This window comes from Neomonachus schauinslandi, chromosome 5 (assembly GCF_002201575.2).
Source record: "Neomonachus schauinslandi chromosome 5, ASM220157v2, whole genome shotgun sequence".
NCBI lineage: Eukaryota > Metazoa > Chordata > Mammalia > Carnivora > Phocidae > Neomonachus > Neomonachus schauinslandi.
Window position 1 is genome coordinate 3,189,985 of NC_058407.1, and position 17,114 is coordinate 3,207,098.

At 57.4% G+C, this 17,114-nt stretch overlaps 1 protein-coding gene across 3 annotated transcripts in view; it reads right to left on the bottom strand.

The window, feature by feature from the left end:
• The window catches only part of TBC1D22A (TBC1 domain family member 22A), a 319,187-nt gene that overhangs the window by 82,196 nt on the left and 219,877 nt on the right, over nucleotides 1–17,114 (bottom strand). For all 3 annotated transcript variants that reach the window (XM_044915765.1, XM_021687821.1, XM_021687820.1), the window contains one exon: nucleotides 13,988–14,115. In XM_044915765.1, the coding sequence (XP_044771700.1) occupies nucleotides 13,988–14,115 (128 nt within the window). The remainder of the gene's footprint in view (nucleotides 1–13,987; nucleotides 14,116–17,114) is intronic.

The window sequence follows — 17,114 nt, forward strand, 5'->3', positions numbered from 1 at the left end:
CGTGTGTGCAGCCCCAGACCGTGTGTAAGCCGTAGCCTGAGCGTGTGCAGCCCCAGATCGTGTGTGCAGCCCCAGGCCGTATCTAAGCCGTAGCCTCGGTGTGTGCAGCCCCAGACCATGCGTAAGCCGTAGCCTCGGTGTGTGCAGCCCCAGGCAGCCCGGACGGAAGTGCAGAAGCAAGCCTCATTCTGGAACACACTCCTCCCCTTCTCTCCCAACACAGAGCAGAGAAGGATCGGGGTTAGGAATAAAGGCAGGATGCACGGAGACCACGAAATCGCCCATACCACCTCCTCTGTTGGCCAGAGGCCATCCAGTGTCCCCGCCCTGTGCTCACCAGGCCCCTCCTGCATCAGAGGGGTGGCAACCAAGAAAAGAATTCACTGAAAACTTAAGCAAGCAGGCATTTACTTGGGTGATCAGAACTGTGATTCAGGTAGAACCTGGCCCATGCCCCAAGGAGGACGAGGGTGCGGGGTCATAAAGGCAAGGGGTCGCAGTGTCCCCCATACACCCTCCACACAAAACAGGGACTGAAGCTAGGTTACCTGGGATTAGTGGGGTCGACAGGCAAATGAGGGACCGAGGCTGTTACACGGGACTGGCTCCTCTGGAAGTGCAGACAGCAGATGATCTGGTCGCCGTGGTGAGGACAGAGTCCAGGCCCACAGACAGCAGCTGGCTGACAAGTTCAGAAAGTCCCTGTTCCTCGGATGAGGACGTGCATGAATTCCTCCTCCCTATGCCTTCCAGCCCTACTTTAGAAGAGACTCCCCTGGCTGGGCTTGCCTGCTCCATCATCAAGTGCAACCTCCTCTTCCAGGATCTGCTCCCCTGCAGCCGAGCACAGCGCCGGGCCCCTGAACACACCAGGTGAGCCTGCACGTGAGCCTTCACACCAGCACGGGAAGGTGAGCCTCTCGGACAGAAGAGTAGCTCTGGGTCCCAGCTCCCCTCAACCACACCTACAGGTAGAGTGGCTCCGGGCAGGAGCACAGAACCAGGTCAGCACCAACAGAGGTCCAGGGGAGACGGCAGGGAAAGCTAAGGACCACAGTCTCCAAACTTAAAATGGTTTTCAAGGCCTGAAAGAGAATGTTTCCCAAATGTGTGCATCTGGAAATACGAAAAACGTGACAAAGATTTAAAACTGGAATCATCTGAAATTACACAATAACCTAGCACCTTCCATGATAAAATGTAATTCTATGGGACTCTGCTCTAGTCCGGATGCAGGCCTGTAGATTACAACTGAGCAAGATCACTGGGATTTTCTGCTGAGGCCAAGATGGAACTCCTCTCCGCGCCCCTTACCCTGACTCTTCTGTGATAAGCCACAGCGCAGGGAGGAGGAGAAGGCCCCCACACAGACCCCCTGCCTCCCCGCACAACTTGCCCGACCATATCCAGGGGCGGGGGGGGGCCACACACTTGCCCCGGGCCATCCTCACCACCTTTCTCCTCGAAGGATTACCTTTCACTTCACCCCATCGATCCAGCCTGCTCTTCTTGTCACATCCTGAGCCCCTCCCCAGAGCACCTTCTTCCCATCTTAAACCCCCACGCATCTCTCTCTGCCCTTAGGAACGGTCTCTGGAGCCACTTCGTATTTTGGACAGACTATGAGCAACCAGAGAGCAAGGAACGTGGCCTTCTCTAGATGCCACTCACCACCTGGAACCCTACAGGTCACAGCCGAGGTTCCAGATGAATGCACACTATAGCCACGGATACACTCATCTGACCTCGAGAGGTTAAAAATGTTCCACGGAGAAACTGTGGATGGATGAAGTAAAAGGTTATCTTAAAATGTTGCACAGCCAGCCACTAAATATGCACAAAACTTTAGAAATTTAACAGCAACCACGGAAATAAATATAGAATCAAGATCTTCCATCTATTTCTCAGTTGAATCAAGAAAAACAATGTTAGTTAAAATGCTTGGTGATGACAAGGGTGAAGAAAATATCCCTCTCGCTCCGGGCTGGTCCCAATATATCTCAGTACCTTGGAAGCAGTGGTACCCATTCACCCCGTAACCCACTCCTGCAAATCTGTTTTCAGGGACGATGGGGACAGAAGCAGCTTTACGCACCACGCGATCCCATCACAGTGGTGATCACACGGCGAGACCACCCACCACCGTGAGGCAGACTGTAGCGTGGCCGCTGGGCAGGGCATCCCACAACCGCTTACCGGTGGCTATAAAGACCGTGAAACACCACGATGGGACAGCGTGACGAACGCAGGGGGTAAACACGGAATGTGCTGCCAGGTCATCGTGTTTAAGACGCTGCAGACGGAGTGCAACAGAAACACTAACACTCTTCCACAGGGGCTACTTGGGTTGGGTTGGAGATGATCTGGGGGAGGGGTCTCCTCTCCTCTAAAGTTTCCACCACATCCTCTCCCTCCTGGGGAAGTCAGAGTATGGCATTTTTGCAGCAAGTGGTGAAGGGGCCCACTGGACCTCAACTGCGCTCTTCAAGCAGCACCAGCCCAGGGCACGCTGGGGCGCAGCAAGCCCAGCTCACGGCCTGTTAATTCAGGTCTGCCAAGGATCTGGGAGGTTCACACGTGGAAATCTCAATCCTCACACAGTGACGGGAAGCCAGGGGCCAGCCCAGGACACAGTCCTAGTAGCACAAAGCCTGGTCCCAAAGGACCCAGGAGGGAGCCGAACCCCGCTGCAGCTCTGAGTGGTCACGACAGGGACCTGGGCAGATGGCCGCCTTCTCCTCATGGTCATTAACAAAAGGTCACAGAAAATTGGACTGGAAACCTTGAGAATACATCCCACGCTTGGGACACACCAGGCCAAGCTCCTAAAAGCGATTCTTAGGTTAACTTTTGCTTTTTGAATTTCTTCCAGAGCACGCAGAAAAGAAGGCAATTACCGGGGATGCTGGACCTCAAAAGAAGAGTCTATAAATCCAGAACACACGTGGACAAGACGGGCACCCCTGCACGGACAGCTCTGACAGCAGGAGCTCTCTGCACCCCAACACAGGGTGTCCCCACCCGCGACCGCTTCTTAGTTAAGGACCAGCAGGTGCCACCCCCGCACTGGGGGCACTAAACTGCCCTCATCCCACCCCATCCAGGGCATTCCCAGGTTGGGGGGGCAGCACACAATTTTAGTCCAGCGTCCCCGTGCATGTGAGCGGTGCTGCAGGGGCATGGAGTCAGGACACGAGCCAGGAGGGGCAGGGGTGGAGGGAGGTGTCCCAGTGCCTCTGCCTGCCCCCATCATGAATGTCCACCATGCCAAGTCTACCTGCCCTTTGCCCTTTACACTTTGCCCTCTGCCTGGTAAGGAGGTCTCTGTAACCAAGGGCACGGCCACTGAGGCACGACCTCAGCAAGAGGCAGAGTAACCGGACGTGCTTGGAACAAGTCCAGGCCCCGGCCCCTCGCTGGTCCCACTGTAGGACGCCCACCTTGGTAGCACAGAGGGGTCAGGCCCTTATCTGTGCCGTAACTGAGGGCCAGCAGAGAGCCAACGCCACCCGCCCCCAGATCATGACGACATCTGTCCTTGTCCAGGGCAATCCTACTCCGGCCTAGGCTGACCTCAGGAAGTGCTCACCAATAAAGGGGTTCCCTGTGCACCTACCCTCAGGGAGACAGCCCCCAGACGAACCATTCCTGTCAGGGCAGCTCGGGGGAGACTCCGTGGGGACCTCCTCCCACTGTTTTCTTGTTCTTTCTTTCTTCCTTTGGGTTGACAACAGTCCTTTCATATAAGGGACCAGTGAACGAGTTCTTCCTTATGCCTTCAACCCACTTCCACGGAGGAAATCCAGCTAGCCCCCCACCACCAGGTGAACTCCACCGTGGCCACCAGGCTGGAATGAAGCCCGGGGTTCTGAATAGAGGTCCTCCTGGGGACAAGTGAGCAAAGGGAATCAGCAGATTTTGCAGTAAAGGGTGGGCAGAGCTGAAGCAAGGCATGGCCCAGGGAACCCACCCCAGGACCCCGCAGAGCTGATGACCAGCCGGCAGAACAGCCTCCTCCCCCACACGCCCTTCTTCTAGAGCCCAGACGCTGAGAGAGACTGTAACGACCCAGCCAACATGATGTGCGCACTCCACATCCTACAAACAGGATGGTCTGCAAACCGCCAGCCGGCTGAGCAGACGGGCCTCCCGAGCGTCTGTCCCACAGTCCTGTGGACAGCGGCAGCACCACATCTCCTCACTGTGTGGCCGCCCATCTCGGTCCCTGCCCTGCCTCCGGCTTTCCTCCCTCCGCTCTCCCGGCCCAGCTCCCCCGGGGCCCCCGGAGGCAGGCGAGCACACGCCCCACGCAAGCGACCACCGCAGCCCTGGGGACGGCGACGTGCCGCGCTGGTGACGAGCTTACCGTGTGTCTCTAACACGTCACATTCACTGCAGAGCGGGCTGTGCACTGAGCGAGCACAGGCCTGGCCTCATGTGCACGTGTGGAGCAGACCCCCACCCTGCCCGGGGCTGGGGGGCCCGACCCCCACCGTCCTCGCCGGCCGCCCCAGGAGCACACAGCCCTCCCTCACACGGCAGATGACGCCACGCCTCCCGTGGGTGTCCTCTAACAGCTCCCGGTTTCCTTGAACCCTCTGTCCAGAGGCCTAAAGAAGTTAGGCTGTTTAAGGTCACACTGAAGATAAAATATTCGTGAATATATCACCTCAGAGCTCAGTAAAGCCATGACGAGCCATTACCCGCAGCGTGACCTTGTGTGGGGCCCCCAGCTTTGTCACTCAGACTCCCAGCCAGAGGCTCCAGCAGCCCAGCTCTGGGGATGTGCGGACCCGGCTCAGGGCTGCAGGGCCCCGGCCACCGCTCTCCGGCTCTCTGGCTCCTCGTGAACTAGAACCTGGACAAGGCCGGGGCACCCATGCCTATGACGGCCTCAGCTCCAGCAGGAAGACGCTGATTATTAAGCCCCGTCATTTCTACCCACGTATTCCGGTTCCTCCGCCAGAGCCACAAAGACCAAGTCCGATGCCAACACCAGGCCCGGACCCTGGACACAGGCAGCATCGTGTCCCCAGGCGTCTCTCCCCAGCTCACCTCCTCCCTCTCACTCTTCACGGCAGGTGGGAGCACCCTCCCCGCTGGTCTGTGTGACGGATTCATGCAACAGGCATTCCTGGTCATGCCCGTGTGCATCCCAACTGGGCACTCAGGAACTAAGGGGTCTGTCCCAAGGACTCCACAGCCTGCCAGGACCCAGGGGTCCATGGTCCCCCAGAAAGAAGTGACAAGACGTGCAGAGCTGGGGCAAAGATGGAGTAGCATGGTGCTCGGTGAGCCGCCATCCCCTTCATGGCTCGGAAGGAGCTGGGGCCTCTCAGACGTCAGAGAACCTGCTGACACCTGGGGACTCTGGAGAGGCCACACCACTGCGGATTTCCACTGCGTCACGCAAAGCCCCCGGTTGGTTCTCAAATTTGTGGGTCCCGGCTCTCCCAGCCCAGAGCGTGCACTCCGCCCTGCTGAGCCGCTTCTCCTCACCAGGAACTGTCCCTCGTCCCAGCTCCAGGCCCGACTGTCATTTTGCAATAGCTCTTTCCGGTAGCGAACGAGTGGCTGTCCACAGGAGCTGCCCTATCTGGCCTGATGCTGGGCAGATGCACTGGACAGTCCCTCCTCACGTAACTTCCCAGAAATAAAGATTTTATCTGTTACAAATTTAGAACTCAGAGACTAAAATGTCGAGCAACTTTCTCTTCTTGCTCCAAGGACAACTCAGAATTTTACCTACAAAAGCAGGAGATTACTGCCCCTGTCAGCGACTGTGTGGAAGCTGACAGGTGTCCCAAGCCCCCATCCAGAACGTCACTTGTTCCCAGGAAGCACCTGGACCAGACTGGGCCCCATACACCTGGCCAACTGTGCTGCAATAAACCAGGCCTGCAGAGGGAAGGCGTCTTCCCCTTAGGGTCCAAGCCCTGAATAAGCTCTGATAAAACCCAACCTGATTGAAATAGGAATGAAAGTCTTAGGGTTGGTAAGGACATTCTAGATACTTCTTTAAATACTACTTCTGAATCCCCAGGACACTGACTTTATTGCCACTCTGAAAGAGTGGAGACCTCCCTGCAAAGTTATCAGCAGTGAGCACAGTCTTGCTGAATATTCTCATTTCTAAATCCTGGCGCAGCTGACAGTGATCTATGCCTGCTCCCGTAGGAGGGCAGACATGAAAAGCTTACGACCTCAAATCTTAATGGGCTTATGAAAAAGTATGTTGTAGGGAGACCTGCTTCTCCAGTTTTATTAGATTAACCCAATCCATCAGCTTCAACGCCCTGATTCATGGCACATCGGCACTGCAGCACCTGAAGGTTCGGGAGCGCCGCGCGGCTCTCACCTGCCCCCCGAGCAGAGCTCCCACAGGGCCGCACTCAGAGGGAGCTCTCCACCCCACCCAGGGTGGCCAGTGACATTCCTGCAGTTACAGCGCAGCCGGCAGGGGAGCTGGGAGAAGAGATCCAGAAGGACCCCTGGGACAAAGGGTGGGAGCCATGGGGGCAACCCGGGGCAGGATTTACCTTCGGCACCCATCACTAAGGCAGGCAGAACCTGCAGACCAAGCCCGCGTAAGCGCAGAGCCCACACCAGCCCTCACACACCTGGCCCTCCGCTGGCCCCCACAGGGAACCAACCGCTCAGCTGGGCCACCCCGCCCACCCACCAGCTCCTCCCTCTGGGCCTCTGGGCTTCACTAATCCAGACTACCGCCCCGTGGGAGCAAGCTCGGGGGCCCACGAGGACGACTGACAAGATCTGTGCGCCAGGCCAGCACCCCCAACTCAGGACTTCCCGCAGAGGGGAAGGATCCAGCATCTTCTCGCCAGCCCCACAGTGACCATTTGTGACCAAGCCATGGCTGTCCCCTGCCTGGAGCATGGCAACAGCCTGGGGGCCCTTCCTCCACATGCCAGGTCCTCACAGGCAGGCCTGGAGGTCCGGCCACGGCCACAGGCCGCCATCACAGGCAGACCTGGAGGTCCAGCCATGGTAACCAGCACCAAGCTCTTGTGCAGGCAGGAACCCAAACCTATTATAGAAGCTACGTCACCCTCTGGAAATACAGCTGGGAGCACCCAGCCTGGTAGATGAGACCGTGGACCTGGACCTGCCCCCCACCAGCCAGGCCACCCACTGCCCATGGCCCCCGCTCTGCCCCAAATACCCCGACGCAGCCATGCCCACCACACCCCCCGCAGAGCAGGTGTGCCCACCTGCCTTTTCAGCCTCCAAACTCACTCTTCCTTCAGGCCAAACCACGTTCCTTCCCTCGGCAAGCACTTCCTGGCATCTGGCTCTGGCCCAGGCCTGTCCTCAGCTCAAGGTCCTGCTGAAATGTCCTCTGGGAAGCCCTCAACACCCCTGGACAGAGTGAGATACCCCAAGTCCCCTACTTGTCACCTCTGGCGCCTCCTGTACCAGCCACATGTCTACCTCCCACACCAGGCATTGGACGCCTCAGAGCAGGGATGCCACCTCAGGCATCTTGAGGGAGCCAAAGCCTATGTCGGGCCCCACAGACCAGGGATCACGTTGTAGAAGGTGGACGAGTGGGTGGACAGACGATGAATATAGGTGATCCCCAGATACACATCCTTGGCATCAGGTACAATCACACACATTGCCTGGTTATTGCAAATCCAGCATCTTCTCGCCGGCCCCACAGTGACCATTTGTGACCAAGCCACAGCTGTCCCCTGCCTGGACCATGGCAACAGCCTTGGGGCCCTCCTCCACATGCCAGGTCCTGCACATCCGCTGCCCACCCGCCCTCGTTCCTGGCAGCCTTCCTCCTGCTCCATCCAGGCCGGGGCTCTCGGGACTCCTTCCCCAAGACTCTCTGCTAGAAGCTTTTGCTGCCAGGAGATCTCCTTCGGAGACCCGCCATGGCCTCCCTGCCCACTGGCTGGGCAGCCCCAGGGACCACACGTCCCGGTGCACCTTCTTCCGCAGAGACGTGCGGGAACGGCCGGGCTCTCTTGCTGGCATGTGGGCTCTTTGAGGTCAGGGCCCCCATCTTCCATCACTGTGTCCCCAGGGCTGAGACCAGGGCCAGGCCCAGAGCAGGCGCTCAGCAAACATGCCCTGACTGAACCATCAGGCTCTTCCCCAGAGGTGCGGACAAATCCTCTGAAGCACAGGGAGGCCCCGCTGCTCACGACCTCTGATGCACCCTCTCCAGGGACAGCAAAGGTGGCACTGGCCAAGTAGCAGGAAAGTGAAAAAGCTGGAGAGATTTCACCTAAAATGCTGCAAAAGGACTAGGTACCATGAGGCTTTGCGCCCCGCAGCAAACTTGGCTGTTTCCCGATCAGAGCGACCTCAGCATCCAGGGGTCTGTGGCAGCCCCCACTCAGCAGTGGACATGCAGGGGTCCTGACTCCCGCCCGCTGCCCCGGCCGGCACCCCGAGGGCTTGTGCCACGTGGGGCCGTGCCTCAGAAAGGGCACAGCCAGCCCACGGAAGCCCAGAGGAGCTGGGCACACCACGGCTCTACTGCAGGGCTCGAGAACACCGTGAGCCAGCCAGTGTCCCTCCCGCCGTCCGGAGGGACGCAGGCCCGGAGCCCATTCTCACTGCGGTCTGACGCGGGGCCCGGGAGCCCCAGCGTGTCCACAGGAAGCAGCTGCGTCAATGATGTGGCGCACGGGAGGGGAGTAGGGCGTTAGCCAAGTGCTAAGGCTCTGCGATGCCCAAGCCTCCGCAGTGACCGACGAGCCCTGTACTGGGGACGGCTGCCGGTCCGAGACTGGAAACACGGCACTGGATCCCCACACGGTCCCACAACACGAGCTTCAGGAAACGCCCTGCCCCAGGCTCCAAGGACAGCGCTGAGCTAGGGTGGAGAGGCCTCGCGGCCAGAGTCCAGAAGGCCACAGAGACGTCTGCTGCACACGGATCCTTTCCTGGAAGGACCCAGCTCCATTTGGCCGCAGGTGGACCATTCAGCGCTCTACTGGAGCAGCAACTCCCTAGGGACGGGCGGCCCTCACGCCGCTCCTCCGAACATGTGTGTACCAGGGGCCTGGGGCCACCGGCCTCGTGCACCCGCAGTCAGCCCTGAGCATCCGGGCATGGCAGCCCTGCCTCAGAAGGTCACGACCTCAGACAGACGGTGTGCAAACGACCAGATCCAAAGGTGAGCTCAGCAGTCTATCTCCCGTGATTTACCGCCAGGCCCGTGGAGAGTGTGACTGAAGACGCTCTTTGGGGTATGGAGAGTGGAAGTGTCCTCATTAGAATTCAGGTGGCCTTTGGATAACATGAGGAAGGAATTTAATAAATGCCTTAAGCCAAATGAAGTCATCTTACAATACTCACCTGGCAGCAGGAAATTTTTCCTTTTCTTAAAACAAAATCACCAGGTTGTAGGAAGCGTAAGGCCTCCAAGGGCTCCGTCGGCACCACCCCCATTTACCAAAGCCGTCCCTAGCCTCAGGATGGAGGACAGGAGCCCTTCGTAGAGGCCCATACACGGAGCCCCACACGCGGGGCCCCACACATGTCCACGAGACTGGGCGGTGCTGGACAAGGCAGGGGGAAGGTGGCATTCACCAGAACACACCCCCCACCCAAGGGCCAGCTCCGCAGCAGCTCACTCCCCAAGCACCAGGCAGAGCCCTGACTTTCCCCTAGGGACCCAGCTCTTCCATTTCCCTTCAGAAAGCTGTAGTGGTGTTCATTTCAGGACACGCCCCGGCGGCACACTCACTTCTGAATCAGTCTCGCAGGACCCTGGCGAGGAAGGGACCCCAGACTTTGGCAACGTCCCCACCACTCAGAGAGCTTTCCCCACTGCACCAATGGCAACTCCATGAGCTTGGAAATTCTCAGAACTGCCCACTGCACAACCAGCAACCAGCCCTCCGTCCCCTTCCCACTCCATCCCCCTCCCTCTCCCCTTCACAGCCACACTACTCAGAAAATGGGGGGTCACCTCAACGCAAGCTGAGGTCAGCCCACCCCACCCAAAGTGCACCTGTCTACAGCCATCAACGGCCAGGGCACTGTGCCCCAGTGTACATGGGCCTTCCAAGCAGAGCTGCCCGCTCCCCACCATGACCCACTGACCCCACCCCTGCCTTCCCAGAGCTGCATTCCACATAAGGCAGCCACTCACTGTGTGGGCCAATTCAATTTAAATTTAAATAAATTAAAATTAAAACTTCAGGTCCTCAATCACATTTTTCAACGACGAATAAGCCACTATGACCACAGGCTACCCCACGGGCACTTCCATCACCCTAGAACCTTCTACTGCACGTGCTGCTCCAGAATCCCTCCCACTGGCTCCGTGCATGCCAGGGCTTCCTCTCCTCCCCTCCCTGCCCCTCGCACCCTGGCCAGTTCCTCCTGCACCTGCATATGCTTACACACCCACACTGGGTCACTCCCATGTCCTGGCCATCGTGAATAATGCTGCAATGAACATGGGGGTGCATGTGCCTCTTGGGATACTGATCTCATTTCCTTGGAATAAACAAATTCAGTAAAGTTGCAAGTTAAACATCAATACACAAAAATCACTTGCATTTTTCTATCCTAAGAGTGAACTATAGGGAACTATCCCATGGACAAGTGCCTCGAAAAGAATAAAATACTTAGTAAATCCAACCACGGAGGTGACAGGCCTGCACGCTGGAAACTGAAGCACTGATGAACAGAACCGAGGATGAGACAAACAAACGGAAAGATGTCCTGTGCTCATGGACCAGATGAATTAATAGTGCAAAAGGCCCACATTACCCAAAGCCACCTGCAGACTCAGCGCAATCCCCATCAAAATTCCAATGACATTTTTCACAGAAATAGAAAAGCAAACCTAAAATTCATATGGAAGCACCAAAGACCCTGAGTAGCTAAAGCAATCCCGAGCTGAATGACGTTCTAATGCCATTTACCACAAAGGAATTACAATCCAGAAACTTGGCCTCAGTCTGTGCCCTTGGGGAAACCTGTTTGCCAACCCCTCTGGGCCCGTCTCCTCCCCGGCAAGGTCCCTTCTGGGGGACACCCCATCACAGGGAGGCAGAGCTCACCCCAGACCGCGTCTCGAGGGTTAGGAACCCCTCGTCAACAGGGCACAAGGCACATCCTCTCCCATAATCTCGGGAGGTCAAGCAGCCAGGCTCAGACACAACGGCAGCTTCTGTCTCAGGACCTGCCATGCCAGATGAGGGGCTTCCACAGGCCTCCGGACTAAAGAGCAACCACGGGAAATGGTGGGGGGGAGGCAGACAACGACTTCTGCGCCCTCCCCAAGATTCTGCTGCTGCAAGGAGGGGCCCGAGGAGCAAGGGACAGTGCTTACTCTTGATGTGCCGCGCCCTCCGTCCCAAACCTTCTCTCCCTGGATGTTCACGGGGCTCTCTCCACCCCCCACTCAGGTCCCAGCTCAGACCTCGACAAAACAGCCGTCCCCAGGCCCACGGGACGTGATCCGCAAGGGATTACGGCAGCTCCTGATGCCCAGGTCACGCCCTGCACGTCACTGCCTCAGCTCCCCTGGCACCAGGAGGACTGCAGGTCCAGCCCCCTGTGGGACCTGGGCTCTTCCCCTCCATCTGGCAGGACAATCTGAGCACGCCACTTCCCCTCACTCTCCCTCATACCCGGCTCCCTGCTCCTCACTGTTTTCTCCACAGCAAACACCCCGACCTAATGGGAGCCTTGCATTTGCCAGGGGCTCATTTCTCTACACTCCTGCGTCTGTCCCACTGGGACGGAAGTGCACTCAGGGAAGGAACTTCTGCTCAGCTGGAGGCCTCAACTGGAGGGCCGGCATGCTGCTGTCCCCCTCCACTGTCACGCCGCCGGGAGGAGAGGACAGAGGGAGCCAGCAGCACCTCTGTGCTGGGACCACAGTGAGGGCAGAGAACAAGCCCAGGGGTCTCTCCTGCTGGAGGTAATGCGCATCCGTGCGATGGGTGAAGGGCAGGATGCACCCTACAGCCCAGGGACGGGGAGCCAAGCGCAAAGCTGGTGGCCGAGTCCTGGAGGCCTGGCACCAGTTCGCACGGCCGAGGCTCCCCAGGAGCCACACCGCCCACTCCAGCTGTCCCGCTTAGAACGAATGTGCAACATGCCCCGGGAGCAGGGGCCATCCCCCTGAAGCACAGGCTCTTGCTGGATCGTCTGTGCTTCTTAAATGTCTGTTTTCACGCCTGTGATGATGCACCTCATTCATCTTCATGCCACGACCTAGTTGGGAGCCGGGGCCGGAGTAGCTGCCCTCCAAAACCCTTGGTGGGCACATGCCCCCAGAGGGCTTCAAGCTACGTCCAAGGGGTTAAAGAGCTTTGGAAACACCTGTAATGGCCCAGCTGGTAAACATCCCAGTTTAGGGGAGAGTAATCACCCGAATGCCATCCTGTGATTACTGTGTATTTTCATTGCCAAAAGATATAATACAATTTCATGGTTACTTGGGCCTGTAAAATAGAAATACCCCCAACTTTTAGGATACAAAAAGGTTTATGACCAGGGTACTGTCAGTTCAAGAATGAGTCCGTGGTACAAATAAGTCAATTCATGACAAAATTTAATTTCAGGAAAATTAACGCAATAAAGATGCCACTACTGTGCTTAAAGTTTTAATACCTATTAGGAGTTTTAGCGAAGTGGTGCAGGACCGTGGGCACACAGATCCATTGTCTGGCTCCTCACAATGCGAGGGACTTCATACCTAATTTATCTGTAATGGGGAGAGCATTACAAGGAACTGTGTGTTTAATGAGGGGGCCAGGGTCTTCGACAGCCTAACCCATCACAAACGGAGAGCGTTCCCACGTCACGGGATATTAAGTTTGTTTCCTACATCGCTACCGAGACCCAGTTAATAGCACCAGGCTGACGGCCACTTTCACCAAACAACCCAGGGAAGGCTTTATGTCCCAGCAAATGTCAGTGGCCAGAAATGCCGTAATTGCCAAGTACTTAGAAAAGCAAAACTAAAGTGGGGGATCTGGATGGAAGCAACTGAGTCGTCATAATTTCTGTAGTGAATATTATTAGAATAAGCAAGCCGCAAAAACGGAAAGCAAAGTCAAAGCACGGGGCTTCAGAACCACAAAACACCCCCGAGCCCACGCGGGACACAAGGACCACCGTCAGGAACAGAACTTCGGGTTGCTGCTCTAGCTGACTCCCATGACCACAAGCTCAGAGTCAGACAACAGCGGGCACAGGGGCCGTGCACGTCCACGTGCAGGGCTCCCACACCGGAGGCCAGCCCCGCGGCGGGGACTTACACTGCCCTACACAGAAGGCGCCGCCCGGTGCTCCCTTTCCCAGTCCAGAACCCACGAAGGCAAAAACCCTGCCTCTCGGAGTGCAGAAAGCAGCCTCCGCAGGCCTCCACTCTCCGTCCCACGTAAGGCTCCCGCTATCTGCGAGGGATGATGAAAAGCGGGCGTGTAAGCCCCGCGGCGCGGCCTCAGCTTCAGCAAACATCTCCAGCAAAATGAAAAGGTGCTAGAATAAAGCAATGGGACACTCGGGGGAACAAAGGTGGTTTGTTCCAGAAAACTCAATCTCCAGAAGAAATGAATTTCATCAAAATCGGTGGAGAGGAGAAAATTTCATATTGCACTGAATTTGTGAGTGATTTTTTAAAAAAAATCTTTATTATAAGTAACTCAAAAGAGACAACGTGTGAGTCCTGAGTGTGAATGTTTCTGGCAGCTGCGGCGCAGACGTGTGCCGAGTTACAAGCATCCCCCATGGCGCCCCTAGGACCCCGACGAAATGTAAATTGTCCGTGAGCCCCGGGGATGCTGGCACCACACAGTCGGAACGAAATTCAGCTACAAACAGAACGACAGGAAGTTCTTCTTCCCGGTGTTACTTCTACTCAGCTGACAAGAACACCAGAAAAGACCCTTCCCTGGGCGGCCGCCGTGCGGGCAGAAAGCCAGCGGGCCCGGGCCGGGCTCGGCAGGAGGCCGCGGGGGCCGCGGGGACAGCTCACCTGGTAGGTGTCCCACAGGCGGATGGTACAGTGCAGGGGCACTTCCCGCATCAGCAGGTTGTTCATCCAGCGGAAGGCGAACTGCAGGTACCTCACCTCATGCTGGTCCAGGTGCCGGTGGACTTGCTCTGCGCGAGACAAACACAGGCCCCAAGGCTGTGAGGGAGAGCCCCTGGGGTTCCGCCGGGAACCACCCACTCCAACCACCAGATGCCCAAGCAAAGTCCCCAGGGAGCGAAGAAGTTACCTCCATTAAAAGAGCTCAGATCGACTCTTCCTCTGGAAAGGGAGCGGCAGCGGTGGCCATGACGGGAACAGTGGCGAGGGTGGCTCCCCGGGTCATGTGTGCGCCCCACCCCCGGTAAGAGGGGCAGGACCACTCCTGCCTCTCGGGTGAGAAACTGGTCTGTGAGGCCAGCGGATGCTCCGGGACATGCAGTGAGCGCTCTCCCGCCCCGGGCAAGTCCACCAGGCACGGGCTGCAGTCCCAGGAGGGGCTTGGACAGAGAGAGGGAGAGCTCACCGGCTCCCAAAACGACCTCAAGCTCATCAGGGGGCAATTCCCCACCTGCTCCCGGACCCGGCCAGTGAGCGGGCGAGTGGGACACGGCCCTGGGCCCTAGGCTGGGTGCCTCTGGATTCCAGGCTTGGGGCTGGCCTCCAGAGAGGAGAGCTGACCTCTCAGAAGAACCATCATTTCCCTGGCGCTCGATCTCCCACTGGCCACGAGCGGCTCCTCCCCATCCTGCTGCAACGGGCTCCGCAGCTGAGGTCCCCTGTGCTCCCGGCCCCCAGACCTCTCTGCTGGGTGCTTAGCCACCTGGGGGGCAGGCTCCAGAGCTCCATGAGCTCCAGTCTATATCCTGGAGGTGCCTCTGCAGGAAGCAAAGATTCTGGGGATCATGGTGACCCTGCTACTTCCTAGCATTCTGCCCCATGAAGACCCACTCCGTGCTGTTTCATAAGACAAGCAAATACTGCCGAACGGGTCCTGACTTGGAACCGGAACCTTCCCATGTGACTGTGTTGAATCAGGGTCCACCAAGCGCTGCTAAAAGCACTCTTTCCACACACATCTTTTCTGTGAGTTCCTGAGTTACATGCAAGTTCCTTCTCTCTGGGGCTTACCTTCCCCTGTGACCATCCCTGAGAGCCCCGAGAAGTGACCCTGAGAAAAACTTACAGGTTTTCCAGCTCTCCCAAAGAAAGTTCTAGAACTAGCAAATAAACAAGCATGAGTGTTTTGTTGCTTACTGGTTTGTTTTTACTCATGTTCCCAGTAACCTGAAATACTGCAGAGACAAGGCTTTCCTGACCGCCAAGCACAGAGGAGGGGGGTGCAAGGGGCGGGAGGACCCTGTCCTGAGACCCGCTACACCTTCCAGTCACTCTGTCTTACGGTCCACCTGGCGGGGTGCTCTCGTCCACAAGAGGAAGGCGGGCCACAGAAAAGCTCCGGACAGCTCTGGTCCCCATGACTGGAGCCAGTTCCTTCACTGGCTCTTCTACGACACCCCACCCCAAGCCACCGCTATCCGCAGCTGAGCGTGACAAACACGCCTGGGCACCCTCGACGTGGCAGGCGGGGCAGGACACGTGCAGGCCGGGGGTGGGGGAACAGCTGCACCACGTGGTGCGGCAGACCCAGCAACACACTGTAAGACCCATCACAACAAGACAGTGACTAATGACACGGGGCTGAGAAGAAGCACACAGGCTCATCTCTGAGCCCCTGCAGCCAGCTGGGAGAGCGATGCCAGGGAGGAGGCTAGTGGGACGAGGCAGTGGGAAGACCCCAAACGCCCCAAGGCCCACCATGTGCTTCCTCTTCAGGGACAAATGTAGCGACCGAGGGCAGGCCTGGGCCCAGGGTGCCGAGGCCAGGAAGCAGGCAGAGAGGGAAGGCCTGGCAGTGGGGGCTCCTCTGGCTGGTGTCTGTTCCCCCGGGGTATTCAGCTCCTACGGGCAGGAGCCCTCTCCCCAGAGGGGTAATTCACATGCCAGCGGAGGGGAGCTTGTTTTGTTTTTGCTTGACTGAGGGGTTCTGGCTCAAGCCCATGCAAGCCTGCATGTTTTATTAAATACAATTATTTTTTATTAAACTTAATTTCACTACCAAAGAGAAGCTCTCCAGGTGTCTGGCACGTGACTAGCTCTGCCCTGGAAGGGACAGGGAGGCCCAGGTGGAAGGCGGGAGTGTGAGCGACACCAGGTGGTTGGGTATGTCCTCCCTGTGAAAGCCTGAGGAGGAGAACATTTCTGTGCACAGGGGCTGGAATGGAGCGTGAACCAGGGAGCCACGTCCTCTCAAGGCTGGAGTCAGCTGGAAGCAAAGGGAGTCATGGTAGACAGTAAGAACAGATCACCCTCAGAAATCTGAAAGCTATTCTTATAGTAAAACCAAATGAATAGGCATTACGAAGTCAATCATCATCATTAATTTTCAGGATAAGACCTAAGTTTTCAACAAAATGTCTTCTTTGCACTGGGCCCCTTGGAGCTCCATCTTCTGCGCCCCCGGCCCGCAGACTAGGGCCCGTCGCCCGTCCTAGGGCGCTGGGTAAACACAGGTGAGAGGCCCTCGAGGAGCTCAGGGCCCAGGGAAGCACAAGGCCAGCTCAGGGGCAGGCCGGCCTGACCACAGGGTGCCGCGGGGGCTGACCTCAGTGGTCCCCACACTGGGCTGGCAGCACCCTCATCTCAAGGGCTTAGGAACACAGGTTCTCAGGCTCATCTCGACTTTCTCCATCAAAATCTTTCAGGTGGGGTCTGAGAATGTGTGTTTAGTCAGCCCTCCGGAAGATTCTGATGTGCGGGGAACCCCTCCCAGGGGCCCTGAGAGACAGAGGACAACAGGACTCCAGCCTCTCACACAGGGTCCCCATTCCAGAAGTTCTGCACACGGGGCAGGGTGGGTACAACCCACAGGTGGGGCCACACTGCGGTATATCTAACCGTGTTCTTCTAAGCAACTTATGTTTTATTAAATACAATTATTTTTTATTAAACTTAATTTCACTACCAAAGAGAAGTTCCCACTTGCTCTAGTGGAGCGTAAAGAGGCCAGGAGTCTGTCGACGGCATGGCGCTAGGTGGGGCCTCCCGGCAGCAGTCCCCGGCAGAACTG